Source organism: Muntiacus reevesi, chromosome 5 (genome assembly GCF_963930625.1).
Source record: "Muntiacus reevesi chromosome 5, mMunRee1.1, whole genome shotgun sequence".
Classification (NCBI taxonomy): domain Eukaryota; kingdom Metazoa; phylum Chordata; class Mammalia; order Artiodactyla; family Cervidae; genus Muntiacus; species Muntiacus reevesi.
The window spans coordinates 89147002-89167379 of record NC_089253.1 but is presented as its reverse complement, the minus strand read 5'-3'; the positions used below and the strand labels follow the sequence as shown (position 1 = coordinate 89167379).

At 59.5% G+C, this 20378-nt stretch overlaps 1 protein-coding gene across 3 annotated transcripts in view; it reads right to left on the bottom strand.

Annotated features, from left to right (window-relative positions):
* Window positions 1-259: 259 nt before the first annotated feature.
* Window positions 260-20378, bottom strand: part of CASZ1 (castor zinc finger 1) — a 154366-nt gene continuing 134247 nt past the window's right edge. For all 3 annotated transcript variants that reach the window (XM_065935774.1, XM_065935775.1, XM_065935773.1), the window contains 13 exons: window positions 19711-19875; window positions 18592-18764; window positions 17479-18326; window positions 15030-15165; window positions 14729-14792; window positions 13248-13402; window positions 12988-13110; window positions 11784-12122; window positions 10071-10269; window positions 9121-9292; window positions 6859-7010; window positions 6572-6713; window positions 260-3870 (listed from right to left, as the gene is read on the bottom strand). In XM_065935774.1, the coding sequence (XP_065791846.1) occupies window positions 2756-3870; window positions 6572-6713; window positions 6859-7010; window positions 9121-9292; window positions 10071-10269; window positions 11784-12122; window positions 12988-13110; window positions 13248-13402; window positions 14729-14792; window positions 15030-15165; window positions 17479-18326; window positions 18592-18764; window positions 19711-19875 (3783 nt within the window). In that variant the 3' untranslated portion in view covers window positions 260-2755. The remainder of the gene's footprint in view (window positions 3871-6571; window positions 6714-6858; window positions 7011-9120; window positions 9293-10070; window positions 10270-11783; window positions 12123-12987; window positions 13111-13247; window positions 13403-14728; window positions 14793-15029; window positions 15166-17478; window positions 18327-18591; window positions 18765-19710; window positions 19876-20378) is intronic.

The following is a 20378-nucleotide window of genomic DNA, read 5'->3' as shown; positions in this document are numbered from 1 at the left end:
TCCATGGGGCCTTCAGGCAGGGCTGGTCCCAAGTCCCCCACTGTCTGTTCCCAGCCACCCGGGAGCACTTGGCCCCATCCCAGAGGTGAAACTGGGCTGCCCCCTTCCCTCTCAGAACTGAAGGGTGACCGACACCCTCCTCCCCTCCCTGCCTTGGCACAGGGTGCCCAAGCCTCCATGGAGGCTGTGCCGCCCTGGACAGCTGGGTCACTGCCAGCCGCTTGGGGCTGATTTCAAAAATAAAAGATAACTTGATAGATTTTTTTTCCAGTTTTTATTGAGTGAAAATGTCAAACCTTGCATCAGTCATGCAAAAAAAAAAAAATCAAATAAATAAAACACATATATTAAATTTCTAATAGCACTAAATTCAAGTGGAAAAATATTCAGTTCTTAATAACCAGGTGCCGAGGAGACCAGATTCAAGTAATCAGAGCACACGCTGTTCAGTTCGGTTTTCACGTTCTGCATTTTCGTCTCAAAACCTCTCTATATATCTCTATATATCTATATATGTATATACATATAGATATATACACACACATATGTGCATACATATTATTTTATATTTATATATATACACATACATAGTTATAAAACATTAAAAAGAGCATTGGTGGATCAAGCATTGTTTTCCCCACAGAAAGAAAATAAAACAAAAATTACACATTAAAATTCAAAATGAGCTAGCAATGGCTTATAGTCCTAGTGTGCAATATGAAGGTTACAAAAGGCTAGACTTCGCACTGTCGGCATCTTTTTTTTTTTTTTCTTTCTTTTTTTTTTTGATTTTGCTACATTGAAAAAAAAATTTTTTTTTTTCCTTTACAAAACTCCTTCCACAGACTCCACGGTTCTGTGGTCGGGCACAAAGTCTGGGCGAATGCTCAGCAGCAGCACATGGTGCCCACAGAATTCAGGAGGCTCTGGTAGGGGCTGTTCTAGAAAACCACTTGTTTCCTGTTGAATCAGGTACATCCGTCTCACCACTCCTCCCTCCTGCTCTCTCTCCAGTTCAGATGGTCCTGGCTTTCTGGCTGTGGGCAGCCAAGAGGACAAAAAAAAAAAAAAAAAAAGGGAAGAAAAGAGAAAAAAAAAAAGGAAACGACTGCCCTGTCCCCCTCCAACAGCCGGGTCAGGCTTCCCCTGGAGACCCAGGGATAGGAGGCTATGGGTGACAGCCCCTCCCCCAGGCTGGACCTAGAGCTCTCCCTGTGGCCATTCACAGGGTCCAACTGAGATGGGGCAGGTGGCCTGACCTGGAGAGATGGTGAACAGGAGAGGCCTTGGGCAGTGTGCCCTCTGATGGTGCCCCTGTCACCATCAGAGCCATCGGCTGGGTGTGTGCTGGGCAGGCAGGGGCCGGCTCTGGTGTAGGTCTCATCGTTGAAAGGGGCAGTGATGGGGGACAGGGGTGTATTTTGCAAAGGGAACCAAATCTGGGTGGGTTGAACCAGCAAAGAAGTATCCCAAACAAAATAATAAAACAAACTGGAAAAAAAAAAAAAGCCCTATAAAGCCACACGCATAACCAATAGAGAAAAACTCAAATGTTAAATTAACTACAAACTTGTATCAACAATAATAGTCCTTTTTTCTTGTCTCTACAAAATTCAAGTTAAAAGTTGGAATCACGCAGCTCCCATCAGTGCTAGTGTAAAGACAGACAGCCTCAACCTGGTTAAGGCCTCTAACTAAACGCTAAACAAAACCCCACGTGAGCAATTGCACTCGGGTCTCCAACCTCAGGGCTGGTCCGGAGGCGGTCTGTGCTCTGGGCGCCCGCCTGCTTTTTTTCTTTTGTTCTGTGTAGAATAATAAACCTTTACAGGAAAAATACTGTACAACTTCCTCGAATTTTTTTCCATGTTGACTATTAAAGCCCCAAACTGTCGCATCCTTCCTGTTTTTACCACCTGGGTGGCGGAGACCCCCTGAGGGCCCAACACCCCAGCACCGGCTGGCAGGCAGCGGGTAGGCCGAGGCGCCCCCTTCCCAGGCCCCAGCCCTCGGGGCGGACACCCGGCCAGGCCCCAGCACTGGGGGCCGAGTGCTCCGGAGCCGTCAGCTCGGCCAGTTCCAGGAGGTTCCCTCCGCGGTCCCTGTGGGTCACCCGCCGGCCGCCTCCTGCCCCGCCCTCCCCCGGGGCCAGGAGGGAGGGTCTTAGCTGCACGAATGGGAGGCCCTGCAGATGCTACAGGTGCCCGCCCGCCTCCGGGGGTGCGGGGCGGGGGTCACGGTGACCCCCAGCGCCCCTCCCAGCCCTGAGCAATGAGGAATCCCAGCGGCGCGGCGCGGCGTGGGGTGGGGGTGGGGGGGCGGGATCGGCGCCCGCCTCACCCGCCGGGGCCCCTGTCCCACCCCGGACAAGAGCACCTTCTGTTTCCCTGAAGAAGATCCCCGGACCGCGGCGGAGGCGGGTCCCGCCCGGGCAGCTTCTGTCCTGCCGGCCGCCGAGCTGCCGCGCGGGAGGGCGGGCGCGGGGGCGGCCCCGAAGCACCAGAGGGAGGTCCCCCCGCCTCTGTCCTGAGACGGACTCGGGGTCCGGAAGCACCGGCGGGGCGCACGGGCCCACCCGGGCCGGAGCGCCTCCCGACGCCGGGACGCGGCCGACACCTAGCTCTGGACAAGGGAAGCTTTACAGATAAATACCGTTTCTTACAAAATTAATAATAATAATAGCAATAGAATAAAGCGGCAAGATCCCGAGGGCGCCGCGCGCGCCCGGCCCCCCGACGCGCCACCTACCCGGTGGCTACGGGGAGGCGGCGGCGGGCGCGGGGCCGGGGGGCGCGGGGGCGCCGAGGGCCGCCAGCTCCGGGCTCCGCGCCCCCGGCCCCGCCGCCACGGCTGGCGCCTCGGGCAGCGACTCCTCCGAGTCGGTGCGCAGGTCCTCGTCGTCGTCGTCCTCGTCCTCCTCGTCGTCGTCCTCGTCGTCCTCCTCGTCGTCGTCCTCGTCGTCGTCCGCCTCCTCCTCGTTCAGCTCCAGCTCCTCCTCGTCGTCCTCCTGCGACGACTCGCCGGCCGCGGGGCCCGGCATGGCGGGGCCGACGCGGGGCCCCGGGGCGTCGGGCGGGCCGGGGTCGTCGCTGGGCCCCAGCGCCGGGCCGGGCAGGAAGAGCAGGGCGGCGGCGGCGGGCTCGGCGCCGGGCGGGAGCGCGACGTCCAGGCCGGCGGCGGCGGGGCCGGGCGCGGGGCCCTCGGGGCCGGGGGAGGCGGCGGGCGGCTCGCCGCGCTCCTGCTTCTCGTGCTTGCGCTTGTGCGAGTCCATCTGCGACATGCCCACGACCGTATGGCGGCAGCCGGGGTAGGTACAGTGGAAGTGCGAGCACTTGAGCTTGTACTTGCAGTCGGGCACGCCGCAGTCGGCGCTCGAGCTGAACTGGCAGAAGCCCGCCGCGCTGATCACGTCCTGCTTACCGTGGTGCTTGCGGTGCGCCGTGACCTTGGTGCTGTCGGTGCAGCGGAAGCGGCAGCGCAGGCAGTGGAAGTGCGTGCTGCTCCCCGAGAAGGGGCAGTCGGCGAAGTGGCAGCTGAGCGAGGCCTTGAAGCGCTTGAAGTCGTCCAGCACCAGGTTGTCCACGCGGTCGTGGTGCTGCGCGTGCTTGTACATGTGCGTGCGCCCGCAGAACTTGTAGCCGCAGTTCTCGCGCGTGCAATGGTAGTGGGTGACCTTGAGCGAGAACTGGCAGGCCGCGTCCTTGCAGTCCTCGTAGAGGTCGAAGCGCCGGAAGCCCTCGAGCATCATGCCCTCGTCCAGCATCTTCCGCGAGGAAGCAGTCTTGCGCCGCTTGCCAAACGGAGACATGTCCTCAATGATCCAGAAGCGCTTTTTGGCCCCCGAGGCTGTCGGCATGGAGATGGTGTTCCCTGGGGAGGGGGGCTTGGTCAGCGCGGGCACCATGCCCAGGATCACACTCACTCGTGGCCCCTGATCCTGGCCCGCTGGCCAGGGGGCTGCACTCGAGGACAACCCCTCGGTTCCCCGTTGCTCTGCGGGCCTCTTTCGTGACCCGCCCCCCAGGATAGTCGGGGGAACCCCAGGCTTCCCCCTTAGTCATCCCTGTCTGCAGGCTGACCGCACAGGCGTCCACCCTCGTGGGTGGCAGAGCATGCAGCTCTGGGCGATGTGGTGGCTGCTTCCTGGCCCGTTTGGGTGGGAAGTGAGGACACGTCCTGGCGCTAATTGAAGCTGAAGGGGGAATCTAGGTCGGCAGTGTAATTACCCAAGTTGGACCAGGGCCAGACGCTATCACGCGCCTGCCTCTAATGAGGGACAGGCCGGCTCCTTCTCCCTCCCACTAACCAGTTTCCTGGGCTGCCCGCCTGTCTGCGCCTGGGCGCAGCCTGTTTGCACAGGGATACCGAGCGCCTTGGAACTGCAGCAGTAACTCCCTGCCGGGTGTGCAACCTTCTCCTTGGTACCGGAAGGTTCTTTAATGCCTTGGGCCGGGAGAGGGCAGCTCTGCTGAGCAGCCAGGACTGGAGCACAGGTTTGGCTGGCCGATGGGCCGCACTTGTGCTCTCCCACCTGGTCCCAACTGCCTCGCTGGACTCAGGATGCCCCGTTGCCACCCACGACTGCACTTTTTGGTCATGCATCCGTGACCACTTTCTGCACAGGCAGCTGGGGAAAGGGCAGCTGTCCCGGTCACTCCCTGCTCCACCCCCAGGCCTGGCCCCCCCAACAGCAGGCAGGGTGGGCACCCTCCAGGCTCCCCAACGCGTTGATCCACCCAGCCCTCCCTGAACCTGTCTAGAACACCCACCCCAGGCACCAGGCTTCAGTACCACCCATCTTAAGAACAGACCCAATCCTCCCCCATCCCGGCCCCTCAGCAGGTGGAGAGAAACAAGGACTGTGATGGACTGGGGTACCCAGCACGAGGCAAGGGAGGGTCTGGGGCCTGGGGATCCAGGTGGGTGAGGAGTAGCTGCTTTGGATATGAAGTCACTGGTTATGCCAGCGACAGAACAGGGGCTGAAATCCATGAGGGGGAACCCTCTGCTGTGCTCTTTGCCAACCCCCTGGGGAAGAACAAATGGAAGGGGCAGAGGCAGAGCTGGGGTGGTGCAGCAAAGGGCAGGGGTGGGCAGGTCCCAAGCCTGCCGGGCAGTAGGTACAGGGTGAGGCCAGGAGCCACCTCTGCTATGAAGCACTGCCCGGGGCTCAGGCCTCGTCCTGTGTGGCTCCACGAATGGGGGTTCAGCCTGGTGTCAGGACCCTCCAAACCTGGGTGGGTCCCAGACATTAGGAGCTTTCCAAGAAAATCTCTGTCCCTCCCTCATCCTGGGTCCCGGGTGAATGCCCCAGAGCGCGGGGGACAGGCTCTGCTTTGCTGCAGGATTGGGGGAAGTGGGGTGGGCATGGCCATCTCGGGGTTCTGGCCAGTGGCTGAGATGGGGTGAGCCCCAGGGAGCCCTGGTGGTGATGTTCTGGCCTGCTCGGTGTGGAGCAGGAACCGAGAGAAGGTATCCTCGGGACAGGGGCCAGGCTCTCTGGTCTCGGGCAGGGTTGGGGAGAGGTGGGGCTGGGCTGTGAGGAGAGCAGGGTGGCCCTGTCCTTGGCCTGGCAGGCCACAGACAAGGGCCAGATCCTGGACCATGGCCTTGGGGCTCGGCCAGGGTGATAAGACGGCGGTGGAGAAGGTGTGTGTGAGTTACCTGCGGCGTCCTGAACTAGGGGGGCGTCACTTTTTACTGGAGATGGAGTGGCAGTGACGGGCGGGAAGCTGGGCGGGCTGCTGATGGGGTGGGCCAGGCCCCGGGTGGCTCCGAGAGTGGCACTGAGCAGAGAGTATGAGAGACAGGGTGGAGAAAAGAGGCATGGGAGGGAGGGGAGGGGCGCCCGGAGCACGGCCGGAGAGAAGGATGGGGTCAGTGGGGGCTGCGGAGCCCCGCGGGCAGCCTCGTCACCGGCAGCAGCAGGAAGAGGAAGAGGAGGAGGAGGAGGAGCCGGGCAGCCTGGAGAGGGTGGAGAAAAGCAGAAAAAAAAAAAAAAAAGAAAACCAAAACAAAGAACAAACAAACAAAAGAACCAAAATGAGAAACCCAATGGCAGAAGCAAGTATGATATGAAAATACGTGGACAGATGAGCAGACAGATGCCGCGAAGAAGAGAGGGGAGGGGTGGCAGAGGAAAGAGACTAGGAGGGCGTGGCAGTGCAGGGGGGTCATGGCGGGCTAGGGAGGGCCCATGGGGAGGACCCCACTCTGGGGCCCAGGGACTGTGCTGGGGACCACGGCAGAGAGGCCAAAGGAGGGGCCAGGGCTGGGTGGGGCCCACCTGCCCCTCTGGCTGTAGCTCTCAGCTCAAGCCTGGGTCCTCTCCTGGAAACGGAAGCCGAGGGCAGAGTGCAGGGGAGGTGGGCAGGGCGGCAGCAGGTGGGGACCCATGTCCCACAGACCAGCTGGCCCAGCCACACACTGGCCTGTCCTCCTTTGAGGCCACTTGGCTATGATGCTTCAGTCCTGAGCCAGACCCGGCACTGCTGGGCCTCAGGAGGAGGGGCCCGGCCCAGGCCGGGCGCCTCCCAGACCCCCCGCGGCCCCGTCCTGGCCGCCTGCTCACCTGCCGCGGTGCTCTCATTGCCCACAGGGGTGCTGGAGCAGCTTCGGTCCATGGTGGAGGACTCAGAGGACATGGCGCCCGGACTGCAGCCAGTATAATCCATGTACTCGTCCGTCTCAGTGTCCATCAGGCTCGGGGGGCCCTGAAAGGAAGCAGGGGGGCCCTGAGCAAGCTGGGCTGGAGGCGGTGCTGCCCACAAGGGGCATGCATGCGGTCACTTCTAGCGGCTGCCAGAGTGGGACACAGGTGATGCCCTCTGGCCTCCCGGCGGTGGAGGGGCGGCTCACCTGGGAGGAGGGCACGCGATCAAAGTTCTTCCCCAGCATCCTCCGCATGTGCTTCCGGGCGTGGGAGGTCATCTGGTGCTTGAGGAGGAAGGAGAACTGGCAGCCCTCCCGGATGCAGTGGAAGTGGCTATTCACCTGGTTGTACTTGCAGCCTGTGGACACAGCCCCACTCGGCTGTGAGCTTTCCCTGCGGGCCAGCTGGCGCTCATGGTACCCGCTGCATGGCGGGCACTGTTCTGGGCATGGGCACACATGCCAGGAAGATGGCGTCTGGGGAAAGGGCACTTGCCCATGGTGGCGTTCCCCTGAGAAACCTCCCACCGCCCCACCCCCCACCCCCAGAAAGTCCTCGGCCACGTGGATGTCCAGAGCCTGGGTCTCCCCTCCAGTCTAGCAAGGACTTGCGGGACGATGGCAGGCTGGCCCCCTCCCCTGTCCCGCACATTGAGAGGTCCACGGGCTCCAGGGCAGGGGACCCTTGTGACCTGTCCACTTGATCAGCTGTCTCCCAGCATGCCATCTGTCCCCAGCTCTCCTCTGGGGACCCCAGGTGCTGCCCCCCACCCCCAACCTTGTAGAGACGGCTGCAGGCCAGCTGGCCCCCTGCCCCGCCCCCACCCACCTGGGTTTTGCTCTGGGCTGAGGACAAACAGAGCGGCCAGACTGAAATGGTATCAGCAGAGGGCAGGTGAAGGCCTGCCCGTTGCCATGGCACCTGAGCTGGCCAGGTGTCTTATATCATCCCCCAGCTTTGTTTTGGCCCCAGCTACCACCCAAAACACCCCAACTGAGTCAATAACGGCAACTACAGAATCCCAGACACCTGTAAGCCGAACCCAGGACCCAGTATGGGTCACCGAGTGTTGATATCTGTTGCTGTGATAACCAACTCTCTCTCAGGCTCTGAATTATTTTTGAATTAATACCTGAAGGAAAGGTTTGTTTCCTTTCATTTCTGGCAGTTGACTTTGAATCTCTCACCCTTCCCCTACGTAATGGCCAGCTGGCTGCAGGCAGTAGCCCCCATCTGTACCCCCTGGACCCTGCAGCCATGGCCACCTGAGTCACCTGAGCCCAGGTGTCTGCACCCAGCCTGCCTGGCTCCCATCTGCCTTCCAGTGTCCGGTCTCCTCCTGGGCAGATTACTGCCCCATGTCTGCATGTGACACGTGGCTCCATCCTGCAGCAAGAGCGTGGACTCTGCATGGAGCCAACGAGCTCCTCAGGGAGGCCTTGTTCTGGGGCTGGGGGCAGCTTCCTGGCCAAGAACTCAGCTCTCAGCAGTGAAGTTAACTCTGAAGCACCTGTCCCTGAGTTCAAGGTCACTTCCTTGCCCCTTGGCCGCCTGCTTCCAGGTCACTCCAGGTTACAAACCCCCTGAGCTGAACTGACCAAGTACCAGCTTGTCCCACCAGATCCCCAGCACCAAGCCTGGTGCCAGCCACAGTAGACAAAAAAGATCTCAGCTACCACTTGTACCCCCCACCCCCTGCACCTCCTGCAACAGAAAAGAGACTGGCGCATGGCTGCTCTTCAATAAACCTCTGCTGAGGGACTTCCCTGATGGTCCAGTGGTTATGAATCCACCTGCCAATGCAGGGAATGGGTTTCGACCTCTGGTCAGAAAACTAAGATCCCACATGCCACGGAGCAAATAAGCCTGAGAGCCGCAACTACTGAGCCCTGAACACCTAGAGCCTGTGTTCTGAAACAAAACAACCGCATTGCCAAGCCCATGCGCCATAATGAGAGAGTAGTCCCTTGCTTGCTGCAACTAAAGAAAGACCTCGCACAGCAAGAAGACCCAGCACAGTCAAATAAAAATAAAATAAAATAAAATAAAATAAAATGCTGAGTGAGTGAATGAATGAATGAACATCTCACGGCCCATTATGGATAAAAACTTAATCTTTAAAGCCATGGATAGACATCCCAGGGCAGAGAATGTCAGGAATTTTGAAAACTTACCTGCAAGGCCCTATTGAAAAAGAAAAGAAACCAAGCCTGGAGACCAGAGATGAGGCTCCAGGCCATTTGCCCTGGGGGTGACTGGAGTGTTCTGGGTCATCCTCACCCCTCTTTCCAGGCTTTTGGGGTTTTGACTGTTTTCCCAGTTTGACAATGCCTGGTCTGTGACATTAAAACAAAAAACCCATGGAGCCTGATGTGTGGCAACCAGGAGTGGCACCCGGGCCTCTGGGGCCAGAGCCACAGCCCTGCCCACTGTGGCAGTTCCCTGCCCCCAGCCCTGGCCTGTGGTACCTAGCCTGCCGCACTCCTCACGCTTGGTGAAGTACTTGAACCCATTGGCTGCCCGCCGCTCGGCTTTCTCGTGCTTCTTTATGTGCCACGGCAGCTTGGTGGTGATGTTGGTCACAAAGTAGCAGCCAGCCCGGAGACAGTGGTAGTGCCCACGCATCCGGAACTCGCAGTGCTGCGGGCAAGGACAGGAAAGTCAGGACCAGGCAGACAACGGCCGCAAGCCCCAGCTGCCCCAGGCCTCTGGGCTGTGGCTGGCCCTTTGCATTTGTGTGTCCTTCCGCACTCAGAATCAGCAAACACAACTGTGTCAAGATCATTCACGTTTTAAAAAGCAGTTAAGTCCTTTCTGTCATTTGACTAAGGCATCCTATCTGGTATCATTTCCATCTCTCTGAACCCACACCCAGAGCAGACATCACTAATCGATCCCAGCAATCTTCTCTGTGTGCCCAGACCTGGGCAGACATCACTCATCTACCCTGGTACACCTCTCCGTCCGGATCTAGGCTCAGACTCCTTCTCAAGGCACTGTCAGGTGGCCCCTACAAATCTTGGGGGTAGGCCTTTATAATGAATCTGATCTGCCCTTCCTGTCTGGAGCACAGACAGCTCAATATCCGTCCAATGTTTTAAAATTCCAGGCCTCTAGAGAAAAGGAGTGTGGCCGTTCCAGGATGGGCAGAATGGTGCCAAGTGCCCAGCAGCGGCTCATCATAGAGCCATCACTGAGGGTTAGGATAAAATGACAGACCTCACCAAACGAGCACCAAGCTGAACTGCTGCCCAGGGGTCTCCAGGGACCTGGGGCAGACAGTGTCCTTTCCAGAGTCTGGAGGAAGCCAATTAAAAAGGGTGTGAGAAGCAGAGTCTCTGCCAGGAGGAGCTGCTCCAGGGCCCTGTGCCTCCCTGCTCCCGCCCCAGGCCCCACCCTGCCCATCTGCCTTGCTGACCTGGTTGGGACAGAGGCACTGCAGGGAGTAGTAAGCAAACTGGTCTCGCACGTTCACCAGGTTGTTGTTGGGGTTGATGTGGTCCAGGCAGTGGGACTCGGCCTTGCCAGAGGTTTTGCAGACGTACTTGCAGTTCCCAAAGAGACAGTGGAAGTGGAACTTGTTGGCATACTTGCAGTCCGTTGCAAGGCAAGGATCGCTGGAATGAAACCACGGCCCAGGTCATTGGCATTCCCAGTACCCTCCCCGCCGATGTTCTGACATTGACTCACGCTGGGGTTCTGCTCCCCAATCTCCCATGGTGCCCTCAAGAGGAATGGCCCCAGGACTGCCCTCTGGCTCAACAGGGCCATTTGGCCAGAGGAGACTACAGATCCCAGCATGCAACCTTGCCCTCTTTTTAGAACTCTGCTGGCGCATGAGGGATTGCGGTGCGCAGGCTGCCCAGAGCACTGCATGCTGGGACACGTAGTTTCCACGGCCACACCTCAGGCTTATAGATAAGGATGGCTGCAATCATTTCTTGGATATGAAAATGAGGGATGGTGCTGCCAGCCTGGCGGGACGCCAGCGAAAGCCTGGCTGACGTGGCATGGGCGCTGCCCTGGCTGTGGCTGACTGACAGCATGCAGATGGGTGGGCAGCCCTACCAGGAAGCTTTGCTACCACGGGGCCTCAGCCAGTGGGAACCTGTGCCTGGTGTCATGTCCTGAGGCTCAGCTGCTGGGGCTTCCAGGGTCAGCTCGGAGCTCAGGGCTGCCACCCACGCAGAGAACACAAGCCAGCTCAGTGGTGGGGCGGGGTGCCAGGTGAGCCCTGCCCTGCCTGTCCTGAGCAGTAGCCCCCCGCCCCAGACCCCTGCTTCAGGCAGTAGTGGAGGGTGCTGTGCTCCGGCTTCTACCCTTTTTGGTCTGGCTGACAACACGGCTGCCCCCTACATCCACATTGGACCTGGGTGGAAACTCTGACCAAGGCCAGGATACTAAGAGGGCTGGGGAGGTGGACAGAGAAAGGGAAGGTGGGGAAGGGTCAGAGCGGAGTGCAGGTGCCCTTCCATGCCATGGGCCCAGCCCCAGGTGCTCAGAGAGGGAGGACAGCTGCCACTCAGGCGGTGTGTGTTCACATCCAATTTATTACTTTTATTGAGAACAGGAAGCCGCACGCATCATGATACAGAGTCACCGTTCTCGCCGCAAGGAGCCACCACCATCCATTGAGGAAGGTCCCTTCCACCCCAAGAGCTCAGGTCACTGTGCAGGAGGGCGGGCACCCAGAGAACAGTCTAGCCCCTTCGCCTCCACCCCCCTGTGACTTGGCTTGCCCTGCAGAGATTCAGTTGCGGGCGGGAGCCACAGAGACCAACAGTGAGGCCCGGAGGGAGACGTAGCTCTCCTTGCCGGGCGAGGCCCACCCCGGCCAGCCCACCCCGGCTGGTCCTCGCAGCGTCGCCACCGGTCTCTCCAGAACCATGGCCACTACCTCCACCATCACCCCCCACCCTCCACCCCGGCTGCTTGCTCCAGGAACAGGCAGTGAGGTCTGAGCAGCAGCAGCAGCTTTGGCTAGAAGGATATGGCCTGGGGACCCCAGAGAGGCTGAGTACGGCCGGGGCTCCTGCAAGGTGAGGAGCAGCGCCTCCTCAGCGGCCCTGGCTAGCACCTACTCCCGAGACACCCACGGGACACAGGACTCCCGGCTCATCGAGGGACTCACTTCTCCTGGAACTGGAGGAATCCGGGTTTGACCTGGGGCTTGGCGTTCTCTAGAGAAGTCGTTGCCAAGGGCGAAGTGGGCAGGTGAGGCACTGATGCTGGAATCTGAGGCATCTGGGGTATGGTGGAAGCCAGCTGCTTCCAGGCGAGCAGGGTGGGGGTGGAGGGCACAGCGGCCAGGCTGGGAGTGGGCCCCTCGAGAGAGGAAGCCGTGGCCGTGGTGACGGGTGGCGCTGGAGGGGACGCGGGGGCCAAGGAGGGTTTGGTCTCAGCAGCTGAGGCTGGGAAGGCAGCCTCTGGGTTTCCTTTCACTGCTCCTCCCTCCGTCCGGAAGTGGAAGCTGTGAGAGGCAGAAGAGGGGGTCTCAGGTGGGGGGTGGAGAGAGCCCTTCCCCGCGCACCTGCCGGCCTGCGGGCAATCCCATCTCAAGCCAAGGGGGCCAGTGTCCCCACCTTGTCTTCAGTGCCAGGTGCCGCCAGGAGGGAAGGACTGAGAGCACATGGCTCTGTCCTTTGATCTGCAACTTAGGCTCCTGGCTCTGTCCTAATGACACCTCCTTGTGACATTCTAGATGCGCTGTCCCTAGCTCCTCCCTACTAGGGGCACAGCAGGTCCCGGCTCAGGAAAGCCCATCCTTCAAGAACCTGCTCTGAGATTTAAAGATGGGTCTCAGGCCAGGAGCTGGAGCTGCCTAAACACTGAGAAGAGCCTGACCTGGGGCTTAAAGAGCAGTGAAGATCTGTTCTAAATGTTTACAAGTTCTGGGTTCAATTACAGCAGGTGGTTGGGCTTGCTGTTTTTCAGCTCAATGAACTTTACAAATTAATTTCTTTTACTTTTAGGTCAAAAAGAATCTACAAATGCAGTACTGTGGCTTGAAAAGGCCTTCACCTGGCATCCCTGCTGGGGTCAAAGCTGGGTCTGCAGGAGGGCTGAGGGCTACATGGGGGAGGGTCTGGGGGCAGAAGGGGCTCCTGCTCCAGGTGGGGCCTGGGTGGGCTGAGGGGGCCTCGCTGGGGGCCTCGCTAGTGGGAGGATAGGAAAGTCTGCCTTTGGCCTGGCAGCACCGCCTGAAAAGCCAGCTCAGCTTCTGAGGTCTCAGGGGTCCTGCTTGGAAGGCGGTTAGAAGCCTGTGCAGCCCCCAGCCCTGAGCCAGGCTGGGATGAACAGGGCTTGGTTTACGCGGGTCCCCGACCCCCACTCACTTGGCGTGCTTGATGGCCCCGTCCAGGGTGCTGAAAAGCGCGCCGCACTCCTCCACCACGCAGTGGAAGTGGGCCTTGTGGAGGAAGTCACACTGGGCGTTGCAGAAGTCCTTGGTGCCAAACCTGGCAGAGGAGCCGGCTGCTTAGAGGAGACCCCAGGGCTCTGGCCAGGCCAGGGTGGGTGGTGGGGCTGGCCCCTGGCCCCTGGGACCCGTGGACTTGGCCCTCCCCTCCCCCTTGCTCACCCAGAAGCCCCTCACCTGCGAAGGTACACCTTCCAGGGCTCTGACAGCTTCTCCTGAACCATCGCCTTCACAGCCTTGCCCAGGAACGGTGGGGACTCCCCGGCAGGGCCCCCCTCCGTATCCGTCTTGACGTTCAACAGGCTGCCGAGGTTGGGGCTGCCCTGAGACATCTGCCAGGAGGACAGGCCCGAGCTTCAGGCTGGGGACCTCAGGACACTTGGCCCGACTGCCCTGGGACCAGCGGCAGCTCTGGGTCGCTTGGATCTCTCCAAACTGGCCAGAGCATCACAGAGCTGGCAGCTGGGAGGAGAGGAGGCCCGACCCCATGCAGCTTTGGCTGCACAGGAGCCCACAGTAAATGGATGCTGCCACAGGCAGCCTGCTGCGCCTCCTCGGCCCCGCAGAGCTGCCAGGGCTCCGCCACACAAACCCCGTGCTGCTAGGAGCCATCACTCAATCTGCAGCCGAGACTCAGGGCACACACTACAGCCCAGCTTTCCCCAGACTTCGCGGCTCCCTGGTTATTTTCCTGCCAGGTTTTCAAAAGAAGTGCAGGAGGAGGAGGGATGGGGGGAACCCCCACGAATTCCTTGAGAACAAGAGAAGGCACACAAAGGAGGAGCCGAGAGGGAGGGAGGGCAGCTCACGGGGTGAGAGCGAGACAGGCGAGACAGGCGGACTGCCGCTGGGAGCGGAGGGGGGCGGGGAGCCCGTGGAAAGGCTTGACCCACACGGGTGGGATGCAGGGCTCCGACAGGAAGGAACAAGGAGGTGCAGGGATCTGTGACCCCAGGATGGAAAAGGGGGGCAAGAGAGCAACCAGGGGAGGGAAAAAGGTGGAAGGCATGGGCGCCCTGGAGGCGAGGCCAGCAGGAGCCCAAGGGCCCAGTGGGACCCCCACCCAGTGAGGTCCAGCCCAGACCTAGCTCTCTCCTCAGCAGTCACTTGCGTACAGTAACCAAATTAATCTTGCCGTAGTCAAATTTATCATGTGAAGGGGGGAAAATATATTTGAGATGATGTATAATTTACAAAGACCCTGCATTATTTAAAATAAATATTCTGGAGCGACCTCTGCAGAAGGCGTCCAAGACCATTACTCAACCCGAAAAGTGGAAATTGATGCTTTGCTCCCACTTTAATCCCCCCCCCACCTTTTTAAACAAACAAAAAATATATAAAATAAATAAAATTAATAACTAAGAGCAAAAGAAGTTAGAGGGCTCTGGAAAAGCTTTAGGAACCCTCCATCTGAAGGGAAAAAAAAAAAGGGTGTCAGAGGCTGGAATATATTTCTTCAGCCAGTTCATTAAATTAATTTGTAAGCAGTGGCTCTGAAATTATATCCGATGAAAAATGGCCTCAAAATTTAAATGGTACAAACTCATCTTATTAGAGGCAAAACATTAAAAAACAAACACATCCCCCCCACCCCCCAGCATAGCTTTAATTTCTCTGGGTGGGGGAATGGGAGGCGTGTGATGGATGGTTCTTACCTTATTCATAAGCGAGGATAAAAGAGATGAATTTGCCGGGACTGCGTGGCCATTTGATTCATTACTGGAACACACAAACCAAGGGGCTTTAGCTCAGACGTTCGTGGGACCGAGCCCGGAGACTCGCCCCTCCCAGCCGGCCCATGGGGCACTGGCCCCGCCCTGCTGTATTTCCCGGGGCAGGTGGATGACCCCTGGTCCGGAGAGGTGGGCCCCTGGCCCCGCGGGGTCTGGCTCTGAGGGTGCTGTCCCCGGAGCCTCCTGCAGGGGGCAGAGCTGGGAGGCCTGGGTCTCCCCTCACCTGGGCTCCTTCAGAGTCAGGTCTAAACTGCGGTTCTGGGAGGCCTCGTGGGGACCTGGGGCGCCAGCACTCTCACCGGGCTCCTGCTTCACCGGGGCTGGGGGGAACCTGGCAGGGGTGGCCTGCTGCCCGTTTCCTACAGGGGAGGGGAGGGAAGACGGTGTTAGAGGGACCGAGTGCTTCATAGGGGCACCAGCCGGAACCCTCCGAGGGGAAGACGGCGGGCCGGGTGGGCTGGGGCCCTCGGGGAGCCTGGACTGCTGGTCAGTGGTTCTTCCCACTGACATGATCGCTTGTGACGCTTCCCCCTGTGTGGCAATTCTTCAAGTGATAATTATTGCAAAATTATGTCAAAGTTGTCCTGGCTCAGGGCCTCCTGGAGGAGAAGGGCGGGAGGCTGGGGAGGGGGCTGGGACGGGGGTGGGGGCCCTTCATTTTCTCCACCGACTGTCACAGTCAATTTGTGGGGCTGCCGCTTAGGCTTTTATTAAAGACTCTGTTAATGCTGAGGGAAAGTGGCAGATCTAGACTGGGAGCTGCGCCCCCTCCGCGGGTCCCGTCCCCACTGTTGCCGGGGCGACGGCCCTGCCTTCCACTGAGCATGCCCAGGAGGGGCATCTGCTGTGTCAGGGCTATGGAAGCTGACAGCCAATCAGAGCGGTTCAAACTATGTGACCTCGCCCGTCAAGCTGTCCAGGGCAGGGATATGAGGCCCACCCTGGCCAGGCTGGGCTGGATGGGGTGGGTGGGGGGAGCGGGCGGGGTGTGGGCATAGGTGCAAAGGCTGGAGCTGGGTGGGCAGAGGACTCAGGAGGCCAAGCAGAACAGGGCCAAAGAAGTTGCTGACAGGAACATGTCCACCAAGCCTTTCCCCACAATCCCCAAGTGACTGAAATATTAATCTGCCCCAAGGCGCTGCAGCTGACAGAGAGCTGCTTCACAGACAGCAAGTGTCATTTTATTAAAAAATAAAGGAAAATGGCCCCCTCCCCTTCACTTGACCTTTCTTTTCGGGAAAGGAGCTTTTTCTTAAGAAAACAAAGTACTTGACAGCCTGGCCTCCAAGTCCCGTGTGGCCCCAGCCTGCAGGCACCTGACCAGAGGTGCACGGCCCTGGGCAGTCTGGCCTGACCCTCCGACACGTGGAGTAGAAGGTGGGTGTCGGCTGACAGGAGTGTCCCAGTGGGAAGACGCTAGTTTTCAGAACTCAGAGTCCACATTCCAGGAGCTCCCCAAAGCCACTAGCGCAGGGTCCCCAGGGAAACAGGGCCCTGACCCTCCAGCCAGCTCAAGCTCAGGGGTACCACAGGGACCCTCAGTCTTGGTGAGTCTCGAGACATTCTCAGGAGCCAGACTACTGAGGGCCAACTTGGCCACCTCCCAGGGGGTGTATTTGGAAACAGTATATCCCTCCACTGTTCCACCAGCTCCACAAGGCAAGGACTTTGTCTGTCGTCTTCCCCGCCACGTCCCCAGCCCCTGGTCTGGCGCCTGGCTCTGCAACAAGCTGCCCTCCGTGAGCATCAGTGGTTGATGAATGAGTGAATGAAGTGAGCCCCAGACAAAAGCAGAACTCTTCTTAAAGATCTTACTAATGCTAATTACCTGGATGGGGAAAAACAGACAGAGGAGCAAGGGAAAGAAAAAAGCCAAAAAAAAAATTCAGAGAAAAAAAAAATAGAACATTTTTTTAAGGAGCAGAAAACTTGAGAGAAAGGGGAATCACTCTCCATGATGAGTCAGAGGAAAGACAGAGACATGACCCCAGCAACTCTGACACAGCTGCCACTGACCAGATGTGGCTCAACTGAAAGAAACCCCAATCCAGGTCTCGGTCCCACTAGCCAATTTCAAGTACTCAACAATCATGTGACAAGGGGCTACCATATTGGACAGTGCAGAATGGAATGCCTCCACTATCACAGAACTTGTGACTGTACAGGGCTGATGGAGAGCGAGAGCCTGGGCAAGGCATCCTTGGTCTCAAGGGGCTGTCCAGGCCTGAATCCCCTGAGCATCACTGTAGTGCGGCCACCCCGGCCCTGGGCTGAAGTCGTGTCCCCTCCTGTCACCTGGAGGAGGTCCTAGGGAAGCCTGGGGCTCAGGGTCGGCTCCCACTGGGGCTGGACTTGTACATGGCAGGGTAGGGGGAGCTCGCAGAGGCCCTGGGGATGCACAGATACCCTGTGAGGCCAGGATTACTGCTCCTACTTCACAGATGAAAAGACAGAAACAGGAGTTGCCTGGGATGGGCAGGCCAGAGAGAGGGGCCCCAAACAGGAAATAAAGAGGATGGAGGCAAAGACCAGGAAAGAGGGGTACAGGGGTCTTAGGGCCAGGGATAGAAAGCCACCCTTGCCGAACACCCCCACTCTGCTCTGCACGGGGACAAGGGAGCTCCTGGGGTTGGAGAGGAGCGGGCTTCCCAGGCAGGGCCCAGCCTGCTCACCTGGGTCAAAGGGGGAAGAGGGCTTGAGGGCGGCTGCGGCCAGCCTGGCCATCATGGGCGAGATGAGGCCTTTGCTGGCTGAGATCCTCTCCATGATGGTGGCAGGGGGCACGGGGACGGAGGCAGCCCCCGCCGCCGCCGAGTCACAGGCTCCCGAGGCCACCAGGGCGGGCGTGTCAGGGGTTGCTGAGCCTGCTGTCCCAGACGACATGGCACCCATGAGGCCAGGGGTACCCACTGGCAGGGAGGCACTGCCCCGGCCAGGAAGGATGGGGAAGTAGGGTGCGGTGCTGGGCAGGCCAGAGTTGGAGAGAGCCAGCGCCAGGGGGATGGAGCCGGGCAGGCCCTGGGCCAGCAGCCCCGAGATCTTGCTGTTGGGAGGCTTGGTGGCGCTGGGCACGGCCTCAGAGGTGGCAGTGGCCGCGGCCAGGGAGGCGGAGGACTGCTGGCTGGTGGGGGAGGCGCTCAGGCTGGAGTTCTTGCTGCTCAGGGCCGAGAAGTCGACCAGGTCGTCGTTGCTGGACTCCTCGTGCTCCGTGTCCTTGGCGCCCAGCAGCGAGGGCGGCAGCCCCAGCACGCCGGAGCCGGAGGCGCGTATGTGCCTGCGCTCGTGCTTGCGCTTGTGTGAGGTCATCTGGCTGGTGGAGGTGAAGGTGAAGCCGCAGCCAGCGCGGATGCAGTGGAAGTGGTTGGTGGCCTTGCTGTACACGCAGCCCTCGTACTTGCACTCCTCGTACTTGTAGAACTTCTTGAAGCCGTCCTTGGCGTAGGCGTCGTCCTTGATGTGGTAGCTTTTGTGCTTCTCGATGTCACACTTGTTCTTGAAGGTGAACGTGCAGCCGGGGCGCCTGGGGGTGGAGGGGGGGACGTTGGGAGGCTGTCATGGAGCCTCGCGAGGTCAGGAGGACTCCCTGCCCTGCTCCCACGGTGGCCCCAGGAGGGATGGGCCTCAGGGTGGAAGATCAGGCTGGACGCTCAGCTGGGGCCTCGGAGCAGCCCTTGGCTCCTGTTCCTACTGCCCTGAGGACGCAGGGCTCTGAGCCACCCAGGGACCTGGGGCCCTGCCTTCTGGCCCTCCCCAGGCCAAGAGCCTCCCCGGCTGCCTCCGCTCACCTGCAGTGGAAGTGCGTGGTCTTCTGCCCGTAGAACTGACAGTCGGCTGTGCCGCAGTCCTCGGTGGCACGGAAGCGCTGGAAGCCGTCGTTGATGAGCTGGGTGTTTTTCTTATGGAAGTTCTCGTGGGTCATCACGTCTGATGTGCTCGTGTACACCTTGTTACAGCCCACCTGCAGGGGCCAGAATGGCAGTCAGGGGAGCCGAGGCCAAGCACCCCGGTGAGCTTAGATTGGCTGTTCCAGGTGCAGTTGACCCCGGTGGGGGAGCTTCAGCACCCATCAACATCCAACTGGTGGGACTGCAGTTAATGAAGGATGACCCCTCAGGCCTCCTAGGGCCTGGTCTGTGTGCTGGGTGCAGGCTGTCTTCAGAGAGCCTGGGACACCTCCCCACACAGGCGTGGGAGTCCTGTGCTGCAGGAGGTGGCTTTTGGGTCCCCAATCTGTGGCTCTACCTCTGAAGCCCCCCGAGTGAGCAGGGCTGGACCCAGGGGCCTGGCGGTCACCTTTAGCCCAGGGACTTGCTTGGCGGACAGTTCCTGGCACCGGGCCCTCGCTTCCCCACCCGAGCTGGGCCAAGGCAGGCAGCGTTGCCATATTGAGTAAAAACCAGTGGAATCCGAACACTCTTGAGGGCTGGGCCGTGCCAGTGTCTGCACCATCTCAGAGCCCGGAGAGCGAGCCCCCCTCTCCTCCTGGCCCAGGTTGTTTCACAGAGGCCATAACAACCCCCTGACAAATATCGGGGGAGGCGCGGCGGCTGCTATTTGCAACCCAAAGTCGCTCCCCCTGGACCTGACACCTTGAAAAAGCCCAGACTCTGCGTGGCATTAAAACAAAGAATTAAACAAAAACCTCCTCAGGAACCATTTGCAATGCTGCTCTTGGTGTTAAAGCCTGAAAAATGTCGGTCTGTATAAACAGCTCGCTGAATTGCACCCGCACCAAGTATGGCCATGGGGAAGGCCCCACCCCGGCCCACCGGGCACTGCCCGAGCCTGAGCCCCGGAGACCCTCTCCTCTGACTGGCCAGCCCCAGGAAAGGAGAAAGGGAGGTGCCCCGGCCTGGGCAGGCCAGTCTCTGGGGGAGGGTGGGGTGGAGGCCGGCGGTGGGCACCTGCATGCAGTGGTAGTGGGTGCTCTTCCCGTTGAGGTGGCAGCCGTGGTAGTAAACGCTGCAGTCGTCCAGCGGGCTGAAGCGCATGAAGCCATGCTGCAGCGAGTTGTCCCGCTTCTTGTGCATGTTGTAGTGCCGGATCACGTCCTGCTTGCTTGTGAACCTCTGCCGAGAGAGGGCCTGGTGGGCGGGAAGCCGCGCCTGGTCCCCGGGCCCCCCGGTCCTCCTTACAAAGAACTCTATTTGGGTCGAGGCAGCCCAGACTGCCCCAAGGCCAGCACCCTGGACTTGGGAGGGAATAACTTTGAAGGTTCCAGAACCACAGACCCTTCTCTGACCTTCTTCACGTCTCTCCATCGTCAGGCCCAGGAGCAGAGAAGATGAATCGGGCCAGGCCTTTCAGTTAAGGCCTCTGACAGGTGACAACTCATTTTGTCTAGTGTCACCGATGGGCCCTGCCAGGCTGGGCTCCCTGGTGAGACAGACTGTCTGCATTCCCCTCTCATTCGCTTGCTCTGCACTCACCAGAGGATGAGCTTTGAACATAAGGGTCAGTCTATCTCAACCTCAACATAATCATCTGTAAAATGGGGCAGTAGTACCAGCCTCATGAGGACACTGGAAAGAACTGACTAGACAAGGTACACAGGCTGTCTAAGCAGTCCTTG